Source organism: Pelobates fuscus, chromosome 4 (genome assembly GCF_036172605.1).
Source record: "Pelobates fuscus isolate aPelFus1 chromosome 4, aPelFus1.pri, whole genome shotgun sequence".
NCBI classification, from domain to species: domain Eukaryota; kingdom Metazoa; phylum Chordata; class Amphibia; order Anura; family Pelobatidae; genus Pelobates; species Pelobates fuscus.
This window is the reverse complement of record NC_086320.1, coordinates 263,343,513-263,359,855: the sequence shown is the minus strand read 5'-3', so window position 1 is coordinate 263,359,855 and position 16,343 is coordinate 263,343,513. Positions and strand designations below refer to the sequence as shown.

At 44.8% G+C, this 16,343-nt stretch overlaps 1 protein-coding gene across 1 annotated transcript in view; it reads right to left on the bottom strand.

The window, feature by feature from the left end:
* The window catches only part of VPS41 (VPS41 subunit of HOPS complex), a 312,102-nt gene extending 296,240 nt beyond the window's left edge, over window positions 1–15,862 (bottom strand). The window contains exon 1 of the mRNA XM_063450642.1: window positions 15,797–15,862. Within this exon, the coding sequence (XP_063306712.1) occupies window positions 15,797–15,838 (42 nt within the window). The 5' untranslated portion in view covers window positions 15,839–15,862. The remainder of the gene's footprint in view (window positions 1–15,796) is intronic.
* Window positions 15,863–16,343: the final 481 nt, after the last annotated feature.

Here is a 16,343-nt window from a genome sequence, read left to right as displayed (position 1 = left end):
ACCGTGATCACCGCGGATCGCCGGCCCAGGTCTCCTATGCACTACGTACGTCCAACAAATACATGGCCGGTAAGGACCGTGGACTTACCTAGTATGTCTGCAGTCCTTACTGGCCGTGTTTTTGTCGGACGTACGTAGTACATCCACGGTCGTTAAGGAGATATATATATATATATACATACACACACACACATACACACACACAATTTCATTCTAAGTGTATTTTGATATTTGGAAGAGGAAGAAATATCGGTGTAGCGCTCTATGGTGGTAAATATATAGGAAAAAATGAACGGAAACCTTGCTGTACCTTAATGGATATATATATACTTATGAATAGTCCCAATGTTTTCAGACTGACCTTAAACAGAGAACACAAATATACAAAACATAGTGTAACCTGTATACAGAATATAAATGTAAATAAAGTGCATAGGTAACCAACTCACACTTTTCTGAGCTAATGTACTAGCTCAGGTATATGCGCCTTAGGGTCCGTAAAGGCGACCCTCACCCTCCTTTTCGTCCAAATTTTCTCTAGGTGCAGTTTCCTAGGTAATAGGTATAGGAGGGAAAAATATAGCGTAGTACAGTTTGCGTATCTAATATACCAATATACTCACAAACCCTGAGCCAATATATCGGCTCGCTTCATCAGACGTATGTGGTTAAAGGACCACTCTAGTGCCAGGAAAGCATACTCGTTTTCCTGGCACTAGAGTGCCCTGAGGGTGCCTCCACCCTCAGGGACCCCCTCCCGCCCAGCTCTGGAAAGGGGAAAAGGGGTAAAACTTACCTTTTTCCAGCGCTGGGCGGGGAGATCTCCTCCTCCTCCTCTCCGCCTCCGTTCCTCCCCGTCGGCTGAATGCGCACGCGCGGCAAGAGCTGCGCGCGCAGCCGGTCACATAGGAAAGCATTCATAATGCTTTCCTATGGACGCTTGCGTGCTCTCACTGTGATTTTCACAGTGAGAATCACGCAAGCGCCTCTAGCGGCTGTCAGTGAGACAGCCACTAGAGGAAATAGGGGAAGGCTTAACTAATTGATAAACATAGCAGTTTCTCTGAAACTGCTATGTTCATAAAACAATTAGTTAACCCTAGCTGGACCTGGCACCCAGACCACTTCATTAAGCTGAAGTGGTCTGGGTGCCTAGAGTGGTCCTTTAAGGACCACATTCCTTTTTTGTAATAGCAGGTAGAAATAAAAGCCGTAAGTGTAAAAAATATATAATATATTGTATAAAAAATATTTTTAATATAACATTAATATAAAAATAATATATCAATAAAAAAAACACTTGTGGCTATAGTCCAAAAGACAATTCTGTCTGCTCACTGTTCATCCAGGACGCGTTTCACCAAATTGGCTTCCTCAGCTGGAAAAAATGTTCATGAACATTTTTTCCAGCTGAGGAAGCCAATTTGGTGAAAAAGCGTCCTGGATGAACAGTGAGCAGGCAGAATTGTCTTTTGGACTATAGCCACAAGTGTTTTTTTATTGATATATTATTTTTATATTAAAAATATTTTTTAGACAATAAATTATATATTATATATTATATATTTTTTACACTTACGGCTTTTATTTCTACCTGCTATTACAAAGAAGGAATGTGGTCCTTAACCACATACGTCTGATGAAGCGAGCCGATATATTGGCTCAGGGTTTGTGAGTATATTGGTATTACCTACTACATACACCCTAGATACGCAAACTGTACTACGCTATATTTTTCCCTCCTATACCTATTACCTAGGAAACTGCACCTGGAGAAAATTTGGACGAAAAGGAGGGTGAGGGTCGCCTTTTTGGACCCTAAGGCGCATATACCTGAGATACATTAGCTCAGAAAAGTGTGAGTTAGTTACCTATGCACTTTATTTCAATTTATATTCTGTAAACAGGTTACACTATGTTTTGTATATTTGTGTTCTCTGTTTAAGGTCAGTCTGAAAACATTGGGACTATTCATAAATATATATATCCATTAAGGTACAGCAAGGTTTCCCTTCATTTTTTCCTATATATTTACCACCATAGAGCGCTACACCGATATTTCTTCCTCTTCCACTATTTTCTGATAGAAAGATAAGCACGGTGACATAGCAGCTCACATTAATTTGCTTGGTATAACCTAGAGTTAAAACTATACATATAAGCGCTTGTACTTTCCATTCTAGTATTTTGATATATATATATATATATATATATATATATATTTATATCAAAATACAGTTAGAATAAAATTACATATATAATTGTTTTAAAGTTATTTTTAGTTTATTTTATTTTTTATAATATATATATATATACACACACGTGTAATTTTACTCTGTGTATATTTATATTAATATATGTATATAATAATAAAAAAATACACTTAATATGACGTTATATATAAGATATATCTTTTGGAGTGGTCACATGGCCCCTGGGGGTCCTAAATTGCAGAAGGGGGACTGTCTGGATTCCGATGCTCTTGCCTACACCACCGGGTACCACATGCGGCAACCCGGAAGTGATTGCTCCGGGAGGCGTAATCATTCGGGTGCCCGGCAGTGTGCAGGGGTACGTGTAATACCCTTAGAGCGGCTTGAAGCGATTTATGAGGTACGTCCGCGGTCCTTAAGGACCATTTTTTTGACGTCCGCGGTCTTTAACCCCTTAAGGACACATGACGTGTCTGACACGTCATGATTCCCTTTTATTCCAGAAGTTTGGTCCTTAACGGGTTAAGGGGTAAAAACACAATTTTTTTTTGTATAGCCAAAATAACTGCAGCATAAAGCGCTTTCATTAATTGCAGTCAGCATATTGGGACAACCTATATTTATTTACTTGCATTCATACGGAATTATATAACTTTGAAGAAAAAGCCAAACAGAAATGCTTCTATTTGAATTCAACAAGATGGCAAAATTCCCTAGGACATACATGTAAAGTAGTAACTACTTTGAAAGTAAAAATTATTATTAGCATTATTTAGATTGAAACCTAATGTATTTGCAAGTAATTGTGTTTGTGTGTTTATAGTGTGTGATTGTCATCTGTTTATCAAAGAAAAAAAGAATGCAAGTGTCTATGACCAGTAATCCTTCATTGTCCATAGAAGAAAAAATTGCTGACTATGTGCCTTCTTCAAGAGGTCAGCAAAATGAAGATTTACTTAAGCTATTTATAGTGATCAACAGCAATAAAATGTTACTGGCAATATGCTGACACTGAACATAAGCATTTCCATTGTCACGGACTGAAAGACACACATTAGGTTGAAAACTTAGATACTGGTGCATACCATAGCACAGAGTACCATTAACTCAGCTGCTACCTATTAAGTAGGGTCCACAGACAGATTTCTATGTACAAGACCACCTACCCATGCTGTCAATCAGCCAGCTAGAATACTCTTTTCCTTGCTGGCCATATTTGTTCTATATTACTATTAAAACTGTGTTGGAGCATACAGTATGCTAACCTCAAACGTCATGGACAGGCTGCTTCTGGCTAGATGAGTTACTCACGCAGTGTAAAGCTCCTCCTGCCTCTCTCTCAGACAATGTAAATCTATCTACCCAATAAATTTATATATTTGCTATAAGAATGATAATTTTAAAAAGTCCTATCAAATTTGACTGCAAGGAATTGCACACCCTGGCAGGCTACACCTCCTAATATGCTCATTAAGATTCTGATTTAGGCTTGTGGAAGTTAAAACATACATCTGAAGTGTATGGGATAGTAGGGAAGCAACCACTTGCTAAAAATCAGGGCCGGACTGGGAATTAAAAGCAGCCCTGGAAAAAAATTCCATACCAGCCCCGTAATGCATCGCGCCAGCATAGTGCGCAGATATGGAAGCAGGAAAAAAACTGAAAACTAGCACTCAAACATGAAAGAAATCGTTTGTGCATGGAGGGGTGCTGTGTGCGTAAAGAGGTGCTGTGTGCGTGAAGGGGTGCTTTTTATGTGTGGAGGGGTTCTGCGTGCATGAAGGAGTTCTGTGTGCGTGAAGGTGTGAAGGTGTTCTGTGTGGGGGGGTGCTGTTGGTGGGGGGAGGAGTGTAGTGTGTGTATGGGGGGGTTATAGCATTGATATATTTATATAAAAAAAAAAAACTTTTTTTAATCCCCTCCCCCTTTACCTTTGGTCAGGGCCCAGGGGAGAGGGGCAACTTTTCAATCCCTGGTGGTGCGTGCTGTTCAGCCTGCAGCTCCTCTGGCTGCAGGCTGACTTCGCTCTTCTCCCGCGAGAACGGCAGGCAGGTCGGAGCGTTGCCATGGTAACGCACGGCAACGCTCCAACCTGCCTGCTCGCGGGAGGAGCGTTCTCGCTTGCAGATTCCTGTCAGACCGGGTAGGGGAACAGAAGCTCCCCTACCCAGTGGCATACACATGACCTATGGGGCCCCGGTGCGAAAATTGATCCCTGGGCCCCCCCCCGCACGCTTACTCTGCGCAGGCCGGGGCCGCAACACATGGCGGCGGGCACCTGGTCGCAGGGGTTGCGACCCCTGCGACCGCAGTATGTACACCAGTGCATGCAGATGCACACACACTTAACCCCTTAAGGACCAAACTTCTGTAATAAAAGGGAATCATGACATGTCCTTAAGGGGTTAAAGGACCACTACAGACACCCAGATCACATCAGCTCAATGAAGTGGTATGGGTGTCAGGTCCCTCTAGTTTTAACCCTGCAGCTAAAAGCATAGCAGTTTCAGAGAAACTGCTATGTTTCACTGAGGGTTAATCCAGCCTCTAGCGGCTGTCTCACTGACAGCCGCTAGAGGAGCTTCTGCGATTCTAAGACACTGAACGTCCATAGGAAAGCATTGAGTAATGCTTTCCTATGGGCGGTTTGAATGCGCGCACGGCTATTGCCCTGCATGCGCATTCGGAGCTGAGCGGCGGAGGGATCCCCAGCGCCAAGGGAGTCCGGCGCTGGAGAAAGGTAAGTGCTGAAGACACACACACTCTCACGAACAGACGCATACACACTAGCTAACAGACACACACATTTACTGACAGAGACACACTCAGCGACAGACATACATACACACTCACTTACAAAACATACACTCTCACTGACAAACACACACTCACTAACAGACATCAAGCAGACTCACTAACACACACAGTAACAGACTCACTGACACTCACTAGCAGACACACACTCACTGACACTAACACTCATAATAACACTCACTGACACTAACACTCATAGTAACACACACAGTAACACACACACGAACACTCACAGCAGGGCCGGACTGGGAAGAAAATTCGGCCCGGGCATTTTTTAATTACAGTGGCCCACTAAAAAGGGGGCGGGGCCAGATAGGGTGTGTTTAGTCATCACCAATGACAAGCACGCCCCATCACAAAGTGAGCATGTTGGTTCAATGCTCTTCCAGGGTAGACCATGCGCAGAGCTCTGCTGAAGAGCTCTGGCATGAGAAAAAGATCCTGTATTTGTTATGCACAGCGCAAGCAAATTTAATAACATGCTTGCACTGTGTTTGCTTGAAATTTGTCTCTGGTGTCTCCATAGTTGGGATACCAGGAGACAAAAATGCTAGGAAAGCATATTGTGCAGTGTGTGTGAGGGTGTGTGTAAGGGGTGTAGTGTGTGTGCGAGAGGAGTGCAGTGTGTGTGAGGGGTGTAGTGTGTGTGTGTGTGTGTGAGTGATGGGTGCTGTGTTTGCGTGAGGGTGCTTTGTGGGTAAGGGTGCTGTGTGTGTGTGCTGTGTGTGAGCGGGTGCTGTGTTTGCATCAGGGTGCTATGTGCGTGTGAGGAAGTAGTGTGTGAGGGTGCAGTGTGTGCATGTGAGGAAGCTGTGAGTGTCAGGGGTGCAATGTGTGTGAGTGAGGGTGCTGTGAGTGTCAGGGGTGCAGTGTGTGTGTGTGCTGTGAGTGTTAGGGGTGCAGTGTGTGTGTGTGTGCTGTGAGTGTTAGGGGTGCAGTGTGTGTGCTGTGAACGTTAGGGGTGCAGTGTGTGTGTGTGTGCTGTGAGTGTTAGGGGTGCAGTGTGTGTGTGTGCTGTGAATGTTAGGGGTGCAGTGTGTGTGTGTGCTGTGAGTGTTAGGGGTGCAGTGTGTGTGTGTGCTGTGAGTGTTAGGGGTGCAGTGTGTGTGTGTGCTGTGAGTGTTAGGGGTGCAGTGTGTGTGTGTGCTGTGAGTGTTAGGGGTGCAGTGTGTGTGTGTGCTGTGAGTGTTAGGGGTGCAGTGTGTGTGTGTGCTGTGAGTGTTAGGGGTGCAGTGTGTGTGTGTATTGTGAGTGTTAGGGGTGCAGTGTGTGTGTGTGCTGTGAGTGTTAGGTGTGCAGTGTGTGTGTGTGTGCGCTGTGAGTGTTAGGGGTGCAGTGTGTGTGTGTGCTGTGAATGTTAGGGGTGCAGTGTGTGTGTGTGTGCTGTGAATGTTAGGGGTGCAGTGTGTGTGTGTGTGCTGTGAATGTTAGGGGTGCAGTGTGTGTGTGTGCTGTGAGTGTTAGGGGTGCAGTGTGTATGTGTGTGCTGTGAATGTTAGGGGTGCAGTGTGTGTGTGTGTGCTGTGAATGTTAGGGGTGCAGTGTGTGTGTGTGCTGTGAGTGTTAGGGGTGCAGTGTGTGTGTGTGCTGTGAGTGTTAGGGGTGCAGTGTGTGTGTGTGTGCTGTGAACGTTAGGGGTCCAGTGTGTGTGTGTGTGCTGTGAGTGTTAGGGGTGCAGTGTGTGTGTGTGCTGTGAATGTTAGGGGTGCAGTGTGTGTGTGTGTGTGCTGTGAGTGTTAGGGGTGCAGTGTGTGTGTGTGTGTGTTTGCTGTGAGTGTTAGGGGTGCAGGGTGTCTGAGTAAGTGTGATCTGTGTGATTATTTCCCCCCTCCCTGCTTACCTTATGCCTGGGAGGGGGGAATCCTGCTGCTGGCATCCATCCCTGGTGGTCCAGTGGTGCGTGAACTCTAGCCTGTGAGGCTAGAGTTCACTCTCGTGAGACCCGGAGCGTTGCCATGGCAACGCTCCGAATCTCGCCAGAGGAAGCCGGCAGAGCTGTAAGTTGGAGCTCCGCCGGGTCCTATCCTGGCTCCCTCCCTCTCTCCCCGCCGGCGGCCGCAGGATACTGTATGTGGGCCGGTGAGGGAGATCTCCCCACCGGCCCGCCGTGGACTACTGCAGGGCCGGCGCTCGGATAGTGCCGGCCCTGCAAAGACCGGCAGTGGAGAGATCCTGTAATCTCCCTGCCGGCCTCGGCCCATGGCCACCGCGGCCCACCGGGCATTTGCCCGTTGTGCCCGATGGCCAGTCCGGGCCTGACTCACAGTAACACTAACACACTAACACTCACAGTAACACTAACACACACAGTAACACACACACACACTAACATTCAGAGTAACACTAACACACACACTAACACTCACAGTAACACTCACAGTAACACTCAAAGTAACACTAACACTCACAGTAACACTAACACACACTAACACTCACAGTAACACTAACACTCACAGTAACACTCACAGTAACACTAACACTAACACACACACACACACACTAACACATATTTTTTTTTATTTAATCCCCCCAGCCTCCTTACCTTTTGGAGTGCTGAGGGGATTCCCTGGGGTCCAGTGGTGCTGCTGGGCTCCAGGGGGGCCGATCACCCGGTGGGCAGTCAGGCTGGCCGGTGCGCGAGGGAGCACTCTCCCCTGAGTGCTTCCTCTTCAGCTCCCTCGCGCGCCGCGTACTGATACCGGCGCCGGAAGATGACGTCATCTTCCGGCTCCAGTATCATTGCGGTGCGCGAGGGAGCTGAAGAGGAAGCACTCAGGGGAGAGTGCTCCCTCGCGCACCGGCCAGCCTGCCTGCCCACCGGGTGTAAGCAGGGCCAGCCTCGGGGGGCCCCCAGGAGAAGAGGCTGGCCCAGTGCCACTGCCCCTACCCGGTCTGCCAGCCCGGCCACGCTACATTCTGTGACCGGCAGGAGGGGAGCGCATCCCCTCCTGCCGGTCACCCTGTAATTGCGGCCAGGGCTGGTGCACACTAGGCGGCCGCGCACCGGCCACCTAGTGTGCCGGCCCACCGGGAAATTTCCCGGTGTCCCGGTGGGCCAGTCCGGGCCTGCTAAAAATGGAATAGAACTAATCAGTATTGTCTAGTGATTGACAGATCTGATTACAATTTTAATTCACAAAAGCAAATATAAGTCACCATTTTAACGTACAAACAAAAATACTTAACAGTACTTTACAGCCATAGTAAGTCTCAATAAACTCCCCAATCTCTGTGAGAAGATTTGAATTGGAGATGGCTCTCATCACTTCTTCATGAGAAGCATTTGATTGGACATGTTTTTAACCTCATGCTGATGAGTTGCATTGACAACGAAACAGCTGTCCATGAGTGGTTCACTGGCTTTGCTTCCTGAGTTGTGTTTTAAAGCTGTTGTATACAGCAGACACATGCTCCAAGGAATCCATGTATAAAGTGGAATTATGAGGCAAAAATGAATTATTTTGTTGAGCTAATTTGCATAAGCCTACCCAGAATCCCTTGCAGTAGTAATGGCACTATTAAAGTGAGATTTCTGTGGGAAAATCAAGTCTTATGGCTTAACCGGTGTGTGTATTTGTGTTGAGCAATGTGTTAACTATATATATATATATATATATATATATATATATATATAGACAAATAGAGAATGTAGGATGCATACTCAGGGCTTTGTGAAAAAATCTGTAGTTTTATTTAATCCAGGTACAAACCAAAACCGACGTTTTGACCTCTGCAGGTCTTTTTCAAGGTTGAATCAAACGTGGTCACAAAATGAGCTAATGCAGTATTAGGTCCAGAAATCTTGGGTTTTGGTAGGTCATTTGGCAGCCATGGAGTGTGCTTGCAAGAATTCCCAAAATTGTGATTGAGAGAAGTGGCTGCTATGTTGTTACGGTCTGTTATGTGTATACAAACAAGGTAAGATTGCTGTGCCGTCAACTTCCTAATTAACCTCATATTGTTAGTAGGAGGACTGACCTTTTTTTTTATAATTTCACATGCTACTGCGTTGTCCAAGTAGCATTTGACAGATATTGCCATCCATAGAGGCATGTGATGTGATCTACTTCGATTTTGATACATGATACTTGATAAAAGCAGATTAGCCTTCTCATGTTCTTTAACAGGGTCTGTTTTCGGTATGTACTTTTTGGTTTACATTTTCATACAGGTATCATAGAATTGTTTTTCTGCATTTGTGGTTACACCACCAAGTCTGCATCTTTGGGCTTAGTCAGTGCTTGCATTCCTATTATATAAGTTTGATTATATTGATACCTGTTATGTGTGTTCCTGTACAATAAAGTGCATTTTGCATTTTAGTTGATTGTGCTCCTCTTTTCAGTATTATATTATTGTATCATTAGCCTTTTGGAAATAGGGCTTTATGAGTGAGCACCCTTATCTGGATTAATTGTCTTTATCTACTGTATATGGCCCTTCTATAATGTAAAAAACTGCAGAGAAAATAAGATTTCTACAAATATTGCTTTTATGAGTGTACAAGTTCTTATTTTCAAGAGGAATGCAACACCACCCCACCTAAGAAGCCTTCCAGCTGTGAATACAGATGCACCTATGCCTCTTCCAGCACCCATCACAGATTGGGTGGTTGTGATAAAGGGGCCTGTTGTGTGTTCCATGAAAGACAAAAGCACAGGCAAAACAATCCTTCACAAAAACCAGGCAGAGCCATCCAAGAGCTGCAGCCCCATCACCACATCTGTCCTAAAAAACAAAAAAATGTGAGTAGCCTAGCCTATTCTGCCAAGGGCAGGCAGAGTACTCTGCTACCTGACCTGTCTGTCCTGAGGGAAGGCAAACACTTAGGGACTCAGGGTGGAGATTTTTTACTTTAATTGGCAAGACCAGCACAAGGATTTGCATCACTAAATGTGTAGTAGATCTCATGTCTAACACATATTATATTGAGTAATATTCATTATACACTTACAGCTAGGTTTACACAGTTTAATACTTAGCATTACCTACTACTGCTTATCGTGACTGTAATTTAAGCTTTTGCAGGAATTCCAGATTTTTGATGCATACTAGCATTGTACTTATCCAACATGTACACAGATTTCCATAACTCGACAGTGACCACCTATGTTTAAGGGTGCAGAGCCCTGTCTAACATAAGACATGATTACTCAGCATGTTCATTTTTCTGTTATTTCATTTTATATTTATATATAAAAAAATAAATGTAAAAAAAGAGGCTATTTCGCTCAGGTGTTACCTTATCTAGCATACCGATTGTTATTTACTACATATACATCTGGTGTAACCCCAATCTCTTATTTCTGTATGACTATACCTATGCCTCAATAAAAGAAAGAATGACCAAAACATTTTTTTTAAAAAGTTCTTGTGCAAAAAGTTAATTAATGGAGAGCTGAGGGAGGGATGCAGGCCGCTAGGCTCATGGAGAGCAGAGGAAAGCATGGCCGGGTGTGAGTGTGTCTGTGTGTGTCTCTGTCAGTGAGTGTGTTTGTTTAGTGACCTGCTCCCCTCCAATCACATGGGAAAGGTGTTTTTACTCACCTTTTTTTTTCCACGCCATGCTGATGATGCCACAACTGGCCCCACCTCCATGGCTGAGATCATCAATCTTGACGATCTCAGCCAATCCAATGCTTCCGCACAGGAAAGCATTGAGAGACTGTTGTGCATGCACAGCAAAACTACACACTGTGCCAATTAACTTGTACTCACAGAGATGCATTGAATGAATGCATCCCTATGAGGAAGAATAACGTAGGCGCAGCACTGACCCAGAAAGTGCCTCTAGAGGTAGCCTGAGTGACATTTACTAGAGGTGTTACTAAGCAGCACTGTAAACACTACCTTTTGCCTGAAAAGGCAATGTTTACATTGAAAAGTGTGCAGGAACAGGATATAGACCTCAGAACAATTACATTAGTACAACTACATGTAGTGGTTCTGGTGACTATAGTGTCCCTTTAAGAATTGTATTTTTGATGTTTAAAAACCTGACTCCTGGGGCGGAGCCTGACTGCTGAACAGATCAGACATGTTTTGTCTGAGCTCCAGGATCTGGGCCAGATAATCGGAGCCAACTCAGTGCCACGAGCAGCCACCGACCCAAAACTGCAACCAAACTGCCCACAAGATGGACACACACACGGTGATACCAATCATGCCACGGTATGGCACCGGAGTAACCCGACCAAGGCCTGGGGCCTACACGAGCTTGAGTTGGGGAGAGACGGCCGCTCCCCCCAGGTCTCCGAACGGCGTCCTGCGATCCCCCCCCCCTTTGGACCGGTGGGGGTTATCCCGGTCCCCACGGGCGACCACCAATGCTGTCTGCCATGCTCAAATGCACGCCGGGCCACAAAGCACAGCCCACAGGCACTCCAAAATGGCGGACAGCCCGCAACCACGCGGACACAAGAAAAAAGACCCACCAGGTACAGCAGGGCCCGCCAAGCGGAAGAGCCGGTTGGTAGACGACACAAGCCCTCACGACGGGTCAGCAAACGGCAACAAACACCGGCAAGTACTCGCAAACCGCAAAGCAAAGGGCGGGAAACAAGGGGAACCAGCGCAACCATGTCACCTTGCCACAAGAGCCCTCCCAGACTGCAGCCGCCCAGAAGCTTCATTCTAGGAAACAGCAGATCCGGCAACACAGGGGGACACCCCGCATAGAGATGCACAGTGACCCGTACATGGGGAGGACAGCGGCTTTCAAAGGAAAGCCGCTCACATCACAAGCTGCAGAAACAGACCCCCAGAAGTGCCCAACGCCCTAAGAAAAGCGCAAATGGACTTTGCTGCCAGGTCCCCTGCGGCCCTATGCGCCTACTACCGAGACTAGGACCCGGCTCATGATGGACGTTGTTCCTGGACTCAAGATGGACATTAAAACACTGTCCCAGCCCTGCAGACACTGCAAATGACGGTACCCGAAGAACACATACACACTAGGACATACATGGCAGCAAACCAGCACAATCAGTAAGCTAAACAACACAAACATGTAACACAAGACACTACCCACAGCAGACACACACAACTGCAGATAACTACAATGCACACAAGCCGCGATGAACCCAACCATTAGTCACTATGTAGACCCGTCCAGGGTAGCGAAGGCAACCAACCCCACAGACCTCCACACATTCCAGAATGGTGCCCGAGGCAGACCAAGCCAGAGTTAAACAACCTTCCCCATCGACACACTAGAGATCACACACTCAGATGACTACAGCCTGTATATCTTTAACCATATGTCATACAAAATCTTGTGAAACAAATCGTAATCATAAGCTAAATAAGTTAAACCTGCTCTTATGCTACAATAGCTTAAACTGAAAACACTAGCGGGGAATATAGTGGGTGCACCACATGCTTAACTACCTTACCATTATCATTATATAAAAAATGTGCAGACCTTCTATGTGCCATATGTGTAATGTATGTTGAAAATGCGCACGTGACTGCTATTGTGGCACCACGGCATACCTGTGAACTCTTGCACACAAAAAATAAAGAATTTAAAAAAAAAAACCTGACTCCTAACATTTTTAGCTAGCTTCTAGATTTTAATCAAATTTGTCTATCCCTGATTTAATGCATTAATAGCATTCCCTTGCTGGAAAATCCTTCAGACATATTTTTATTATATGCTTGCCTGGTTGGGGAGACTCCCCTTATTGATTAATGATGTCCAAGTGCCAAGTGGGCATGGCAATTGTTCCCCGGGCTGTTCTCTAACCACTTTTCACATCTGAATGCCCAAGTCTGTCAACACATATTTTTGTGTACTTGTGTCTTTCGCTGATGTTAACAGGCGAGTTGCGAAACCTGCACTATGGACCAATAGACTGGTATTGCCCCCCACCCCCAGGGTGTATATGTGTGACTGTGTTGATGCACTTATGTGCGAGTTCATGATTGGACCGGGGTGCAGCATTTGAGTCTTGGAACAAGGCAGCACAATGTCTCGGGCAGTGGCAGATCCAGGAAGGGGAGGGGGCAACGGGGCAATGCTCTCTCCTGCTGGGCCGCTACTATCCAGTGTTCTCGGGCTGGCCATGTGTGGAGTCGGAAACATATGGAAATTCGGAACTGGTTACTTAATTTTTGAATCCCCCTACCGACTACGACCTTGCAGGGAGCACTGATACAGTGCTCAGGGGGCTGGTTAAAATTGTCAGGCAGCCTTGTGTGTATTCACACCAGGTTAATCTGCGAGTAATGTGAGCAGGCAGGTGACGTATGTTTCCTTGTGGTTAGAGAGTGCCATGACTGCGAAACTGGCCCGCCACTTATCCTTCCCTCCCACTGGTGTCCCAATTCTGGGAGGTATGTCTTAAGATTCCAGTGTTACCAGTTATTTTGCTGCCGTCACACTCCGAAATGGCAAATAACTGAGCAGTGACACTAAGGGGCATAGTCTATACACTAAAACTGCTTCATTGAAGGGACACTATAGGCACCCAGACCACTTCATCGCATTGATGTGGTCTGGGAGCAGCATCCCTGTTCCCTTAACTCTGCAATGTAAAACACAAAAATAAGTCCTTCGCTCAAACTCCCATTACTCTTGGGTTGCAGCAACGACAATAGTACACATCAGCCACAATACACACAGTAAAAACCAAAGAAAAAAAATATGTATTTGGGCAGTGCACCGGTAACTTTTTTTCTGCAATGTAAACACTGCAGTTTTAGAGATGGAGAGGGTTAAGGCTGCCTCTAGTGGCTGTCTACCATTCAGCCACTAGAGGCACTATGTGCAATTTCAGTTTTTGGATGCTTGCTTATTACTCCCACAGTAGAATGGGATGTTCCAATCAGGAGCCAATCTTTCTGGTCTAAGACGACTAATCTTTTCCATAAATTCCTTTCCAGCTAAAGTTTATGAGATAATAAATCTGTCCTCAAAGAGCAGTTCTAATAATCACATTGCATAATTTGAGCTGATCGATAAACGAATAGAAGCCATACCACGACTACCACCAGTTTATATACAGCCCTGTTCACTGTTAACTGGTTTATGTTTTATTACCAAGAAAGCGAGAGAGTACAGAAACACAAATGGCACTAGCATCCTGGAATTAAGTTGTTTGTCCTGCCTGATATGCTCTCTTGTAGTGGCAAAGATATTTAATATATCAATAAGCTGCTCCTTTCAAACAGCAGTGAAGGATCTGAACGTAGGTAGAGGGAGAGAGTCAGGTTGGGTGTTCTAGAAACAATGTGCTGGTGTAATAGAGGGCTTACTTAAAGGGACACAATAGGCACTGAAAACCAGTTCATCTAATTAAAGTGGAATACTCCACTGCCCAAATGGGCATAGGAAAAAAAAATAATCACTGTTTAGTAGATATACTTCAATGAATGCATTCATTGGGGGGGTATGGATTAAAAGAGCTTTCAAAAGCTGCAGTTCTTATGAACTGCAGCTTTAGAAAGCCCTCCCCTTTATTACCGGAAGAGACTTTCAGTCTCTGACTTGGTGCCCACATGCACGCACATCTGGTCTGTGTGGCAAGAGGCAGGCACACTCAAGTAGAGCATGCCTACCACTTCCGTTAGCTTAAAGGGAAGCAAACAGAAGTAGGCTGCAAACCTCCCTGGCTGTTTGACAGCTAGGGGGTGTTCCATAGTTAATTTATAAAAGTGCAGATTTCTCATAGTAATCGCCTCTTTTATAAACTGGGGTTATACTAGAATACTCCTCACCCATAAAACACTTCAGCACGCTGAACTGCTTTTGGTGTGTGGAGTGGTCCTTTAAGACTGCCACTAGAGGCATGAGGACATCTAATGTCCTCAAATTCCCTATAGGAAAGCATTGATTCGATGCTTTCCTATGGTTAAGCTTTAAATGTGTGCTCGCCATGCATGTGCATTAGGTTCCTCTATCTGCGTAACATTACAGAAGGAGTAAACCTAGCAAGTCCCAAGAGAGCTTCAGCGATGGCAAGAGGTAACAACGTTTTTAACCCTTTCACAGACAGGGGGGAAAAGAAATAGGGACAAGGACACTGTAGCATTAGGAATACAGTTTTGTAATCCTTACCCTATACCTATAGTGTTCCTTTAAAGTGGCTCTGTCCCTGGCTGAGGCCATTGCATATTTTGTGTGTGTGACAATGTATGTATATATGTGAACATTTGTCAGCATGCAAACATCACACATACTGTAGTCAAACAGTGGCACACAAAAAAAAAACAAAAAAAAAACGTGCATTCAAACACCAAGACTAAACACAAAAAACAGCCTTGTGTGCAAACACCAACACTACACACAATTGCAACCCCTGTAAATAAAAAGGACACTCTGCATGCAAATATTAGCACTACAAACACATCATTGAGTTCAAACATCTGCATTATACACACTCATTCACACATGATACTCTAATGATACTTTCCATTATTTGGCCATTAAATGGGAGCTTACAAACTACAGTAAATATCTACAAATCAAAAATACAATTACAAGTACAGAAATTGATAAATGGATTGGGAGGTAAACAAGTAGGAATGTTATGAACCAATAATAAAAAGTTAAACCCAAAATGTTGTACATGGCATTTGTATGTTTACTAATAGTAACAAGATATCAGCTGGTCCTACATTCTGTGCTTCCTATTTCAAAGCCGCCACTTCCGGTGAAGACATTAAGACTATAATTGTTTCACACCACGGTGGTATAGCGATAGTGAAACAAAACAGATTACATTAACTTCACTCTACCCGAAAAATGCAAACAATTTAATTCTGACCTGCTCTCGAGCTACGGGAAAAGCTTGCGTTTCAGCCATCATAAGGAAGCAAGACACATGACCCAAGCTATCTCGAAACTACAACTACCGGCGTGCTTCGCGGCGAACATGACTACCGAGTCAAAGGTTTGTAACTTTATTAAACAATTAAACACTACTAACCTACGAACCCTACGAGCTGCATCTGACGTCGGAGTTCAATGGATATGAGTAAGGGGTAATAATCATGTAATACTCCTAAAAATATATTTTACTATTTCAGGTAGGTAAAGTGGAATCATCAATTAAAAAATGACCCCCCTTTCTGATATATTAAATGCAATAGAATGCTGTCATGGGTTTTCCAAGATTGTAGATACAGTGGGCTAATGGTCCCAGATGGTCTACTTTCATCTATTACTACAAGAGGAAGGCCGTCTATTAGAAATGGATAATGAGGAGGTAAAGTTTCTACAAGAAGAATGCCTGTGACTGCCATACACTGTAGTAGTAAGTGGGAGGCTGGAGAAAAAAAATCTCGCTGAGGGATGAAAGTGGTAATGTACCC